The sequence below is a fragment of the Centruroides sculpturatus genome, unplaced genomic scaffold (genome assembly GCF_000671375.1).
Source record: "Centruroides sculpturatus isolate CEXI.00-Female unplaced genomic scaffold, Cexi_2.0 scaffold355, whole genome shotgun sequence".
Lineage (NCBI taxonomy): Eukaryota > Metazoa > Arthropoda > Arachnida > Scorpiones > Buthidae > Centruroides > Centruroides sculpturatus.
Window position 1 is genome coordinate 330,174 of NW_019384632.1, and position 5,457 is coordinate 335,630.

The 5,457-nt window shown below is 29.0% G+C and overlaps 1 protein-coding gene across 1 annotated transcript; it reads left to right on the plus strand.

The window, feature by feature from the left end:
* Nucleotides 1–292: 292 nt before the first annotated feature.
* LOC111625803 (tubulin polyglutamylase complex subunit 1-like) lies at nucleotides 293–4,694 on the plus strand. Its single transcript, XM_023369034.1, has 3 exons — nucleotides 293–1,277; nucleotides 2,378–2,575; nucleotides 2,926–4,694. The coding sequence occupies exon 3, from the start codon at nucleotides 2,963–2,965 to the stop codon at nucleotides 3,668–3,670; it is 708 nt and encodes a 235-aa protein (XP_023224802.1). The 5' UTR covers nucleotides 293–1,277; nucleotides 2,378–2,575; nucleotides 2,926–2,962; the 3' UTR covers nucleotides 3,671–4,694.
* The last annotated feature ends 763 nt before the right edge of the window (nucleotides 4,695–5,457 follow it).

Here is a 5,457-nt window from a genome sequence, read left to right on the forward strand (position 1 = left end):
ATAATTCCAGAAGTAAATTTTCCTATAAGCAGACAAGCCTTTCAGTATTCCGGGCCCGAAAAGGGCTTGAAACTCCGACAAGCGAAAGGCCCCACAAATTGTTCCATAAATTTATAGTCCCAAAATATTATCGCTATAGGGCCCTTCGCTATTGAATCTGTAAATTTTTCACTGAAATAACTTACTGTATATATAGGTGGTAGGCGTTATAAATTATTCAGTGTCTTTATGCAAACTATAAAACATAAAAGTATGTTAATAAATTATATTTGAAATTTCTTATTAATCTGGGTTTTGATACTATTTTGGATGAGCAGGGCCGTCGAAAGTGATCATCGGCTCTCTATATCTTCTAACGGATTTTATTATACAAAGTCCGATTCAGACCTCCTCCATCTGATCCTAATACTCAGCCCCATGGATGAGTAATAACATCAAAAATACCATGGAATAGTAGCATAAAAAAATTTCTACAGACAAATAAAGTAAATACAGTATTGTTAATAGGAAGACTGTTTTCTAATTAGAAATAGCTGCAAACTTTGGATTTATACTCGCGATATTATTACAAGATACCCTTTTGTACCACCGAATAATGAATTTAAAAACGTGAGATTTCACACTAGCAAGCGATCCTAAGCTGTAGGATGTCACTTTTATGTGTAAATCCGGCTCTATCCAGAGATTGTTTAGCTGTATGATATCTAGCTTATGTGTAAATCCTAATCCTGCTGAGTAAATCATATCTAGGAAATGAAAATTCGTGATTGCAATGGTTTAAGGAGTTAATATCAGTTTCTCATCATAAATTAACAATCTAGGAATCATCAGAACAGTAGATAGGTGTTAGAATTTGTCTTAAACAGTTCTATCTTCTACCGATTACCATAAACAATACAGTAAATATTAAATAGCTGTTATCCAATGGAATGTTAGAATAGATTTTAAAACTCAGCATTTTATTCCTATTGGTTTCATTTTTTTTAAGTGTGCAAATATGAAGCTCAACTGTTTTCAAATAAAAATAATATTGTGTTTTCGAATTCGTCGTATCCTCATCAGGACAGCAATTTTCTCATTGTCTGGGTGTCAAGTGTACCCATGTACTGTCCAGACCGTGGGTGGCAAAGTATAATTAGTCCGTTCGCTTACCCAACCAATGGAATGACTGATTGAATTAAATGCAATAATTTGTTCGTGTTGACGACAATTTAAACGAGCTTAACTCTCAGATGAAGATTAGTACATCCTGTCTCTCTTTGTTGCTGCTCTGCGCGGTAAGTATCCTCCTCATTTTTTTCTATATAATTTAAAAAAAAATTCTGAATATATCTATTATTATTTTCTTATTCTAAAACACTATAAATCACATAAGAATTTATAATATTTTGCAATAATTCTGAAGAACTTGTATTTATCATCCTTTTTAGTTAGCCATTTCCTGTTAGTTTAGTAGTGTGTATGACATTATCCAGAAATGTAGTTCGCGATCCACTGGTTAAAAAAAAAAAAAACACTTGAATATCTGATAACATCCTTAAATAATCTAGAAAGCAAATATTTTAATTATTATTATTTTTTAAAATTGCAATTAAGTATAAAATTATGCTTAGTAGAATATTTACTTATAAATCTAAATGCTAAGATCATCAGATATTTTGCTAAAAGTAAAGATGCAAACTATCATTTTCTTTTTATATTACCATAACTACAGCTCTAACTTACTGTATAACTGATTCGAATAATAACTGCAACTATACAGCTGCAGTCACAGATCTATAACTGCAACTGTACGGATGCAGTTATCATCATCATGGAAATTTTATGTACAGAATGGATATTAGCTTCACTTACATGGGTTGTAGTTATCATTTATCCGCATCCATCAAGTTGTAGCTATCATAATCGAGTTGTCATCTTTACATATACTTTTTCGCATGTAGTCACTTTATAGAATTATCTTTTGTATTGAATAGTCTCTAAAAAAAAAAAAATTCGAATTACTATGAAATTTTATACAAAAGATGGATTTTATTAATGTAAACAGCCACAATAATTTTTTTTTAATTAATAAGTTGTGTTATAGTAAGATAAAGGGTAGTGAATGAGACTGTTGAGTCCTTATCAGCATTATAGACAACAGATCTCTTCACAGTAAATGCTTGTAAGAACATTTAAAATACAGTATAACCATAAAATCATAAAACAAAAAACAAAAAAACTAAGGAAATTAATTAAGAAATTTTGAATTTATGAGATGAAATTTCCTCAGCATCCATTCTTCATTTTATTAATTAATTACACTTAATAATTTATGTCTCCTTTTTAACTTTACAGATTATAAAATGCTAATATATTGTGATTTTTTTTTTTACAGATTTAAGAGGAATAGTGCCATTCTTTCCTAAGTACTAGCGCCGTAGGAGATCTTTAAAACACTCCTGCAGCCTTGGTGCTTACCATAGAATGTCACGTGACTGGCTTCCCGTGTTATCGGAGGATCGCCGCCCGATAATGAAACAACAGAGCATAGATTTAAAAAAAATTAATAATAATAAATGCCAAGAATTTAATCGTAATTATAATTTTTTACATTAGAATTTAACTAGGTTGATTTATATCCATTTTTAAATGTACATAAATGTTAATTTCATACTTATTTAATTGTTTTCGCATTGTTCCTTTATTGTTATTAAAATTTATAATATAAAACTTTAATTATTAGTTTTATTATTATTTTTTAATAGTTAATTTACAAATAAAATGCTTGAAATTTACTAATATCTGCGCTTAGTGGCGTATTAGTGATAACATTATCGATTTTTTTTTCAATACTTTGCAGCATGTTGGCTTCACCTCAATATTCCTAAGCGTTAGTGGATATTTGCAACAGATTTTCTTAACTAATTAAAACATTTTTCCTAGAAAATATTCGAAACTTCAGAAAAAAAAAAGAACAAAAATGTCTGAAGAAGAGAACGTAGAAACAGTTCTGCACCAAGCTTTATTGTTATTGCTAGATAATAAACCTAAAGATCCCATATCATTCCTGGCTAATCACTTTCAAAGAGAATGTGAGAAGAGCAATCGTGTCTCTCAAGCTGCTCAATTTTTAGAAAATTCTAACTCCAATCATCCTTCAATAGAAGAGAAGCTGTGTAGAGCCTATCATACTATAAGCCAATATAAAATACAGCAAGAACTTAGAGGATTAACTGGAGATATCTATACAGATCTCTTGGTACAGCTTCTTACTGGATTACCGGAACGGCAGACTGAAGTTATACTACAAAAATTACAATGTTCGTATACCGAATATGTGCCTTTTGGTATTTTTCATACCGGCGTTCTTTTCTGTTTACAACTGAAGGAATATGTTCAAATTGCGAGATCCCTGTTTCAAGATCTAGATGAGAAACACTGCGGACAAGTTAGTCGTACTCTTTGTAAAACTGTTCTGGATGAGATTAATCAAGCACTTAAAATCACTAATGAAAATCCTAAAAAAGTGTTTGAAATTGCTCAGAAATTATCTACTAATCATCTTGCAGATAAATTGATATGTGCTGTTGTAAGTATTGATGAAGATGATGATGATATGATGAAACAAGATGAATTTTTAAATGAAGCAGTTAATGTCTTCTTGCAGATGATACCAAAAGTGAAATGAAATTTAGTTTTTTTTTTAAAGTTTATTTTGGATTTTTAATCCTGTGTTAGTCATTTGACTTAGTATTAATTTTACTATAAAATTTTATTTATTTATAATTTTAATTGTAAAATTTCAAAATTATTTGTAAATATATTTATTAAATATATTGTTTAATTGTTAAGCATTTTAAATTATTTCATTTTTAGGGGGAAAAATTACAATATATCTCATAAGGGAATTTAATTGTTAACCGGTTAATAACATTACATTAATGTTATTAACTGTTACATGCATTAGTAAAAGTTAATTAAGTAAAGAATTAATTAGGTGTAAGAAACTTACATGCTTGTATAGATACATGAATTATTTCTTTATTTTAACAAGAAATTTCTATATTGGTATTATTTTACATTTCTATAGTCCATCCCTTATTTAACTACTATATACTTTGTGTTGTCTTAGTGCCCTAAAAGTTGGGTCTCAAGCCCTATTAGATCTTATCTGCCACTGATTTTCAGTGACAAATAAGCAGAAAAAAGTTTAGTGATAACATGTAATAACTTGGCAATCAATCAATCCATATTTAAGGAATCCTTTGATAATGATCAATATAAGTAGACATCGATAAATTATTTCAAGATGGGCAAGATTTTAAAGTGCCGTCCTTGTGTCATCCATACTCACATCTAATTGTTATTTTATCACTGTTGAGAAATCGTTGAATGATAATGGCAGCTAACCTTATACTCACTATAAGCTTTGATACTAGAGCAACTAATTTCAAGACTTTTGATGTTATCTTTCTTTCAACAATGCTGAAAGAAACTAGGGGAGAGGAATCACTTTCTTTTCCCTAGTTATGCATAGAAATTATTATATAGTTAACCTACATGTATATATTAACAACTGTAATTGTATCATTTCAAAGTTTTGTTATGTTACCTTGTCTTATTTATGTGTTAATCCTTATTAATCTTTTAATTTATAAATTTGAATTATCCACAAAATATTCTAATTTGAAATCATTTTTCTATAATTTGAACCCAAGTTGGCTGATAAATATAGCTTAAAAATATTTATTTAATTATAGTTAATGACAAGTTAAAGGTTTTAGTTTATTCTACAAAGAATAAAATATATAGATAAAAAGTAATCTTTATTTATAATATTTTTTATAATTTCAATTTTTATAATGGGAATATTATTGCCGATACTTTTACTTTCCTGGCTGTTATATATATAACAGAAGGAAAGTATTGTAATTGGTCAAAAAATGATCCCCCAAGATTTTTATATTTTTGGACTTAGGACACCTTGAAACATTGAGAAATGCTTCTGTAGATAAAGATGTTAGTGTGTGTGTGTGTGTGTTGGGCACAATTTTGTTCACCCTCTTTGAAGCTTAATAACTCCTGTGCTTTTTGTTAAAAATTTCTGAAATTTTGCAGGAAGGTTTGTGCATTAGGGGATCGATGCTATTAAATTTTGGTGAATTAAAGGTTGAGGGGGATGGGGAGATAAGGTTGTGTGTATCTCCAATATGGTCAGACTTAATGACAATTTAGCATTTACAGTTTTCATAAAACCCATCTCTACCCTCAAAATTAAGCTTTTTGCCATTTTATAATAGTTAAAAATATTAAAAGTTTTTGAATAAAATATCATAACAGATAGTGCCACCAAATGTTGCCGGAAAAGTTAAGCAACTTGCTGATGGATTTTTTTATTCTGTTAGATAAGATAAATGTTGCAAATATAATCAGGTTTTTAATTTATAATTAAATGTACAATAATTGTATCTAATT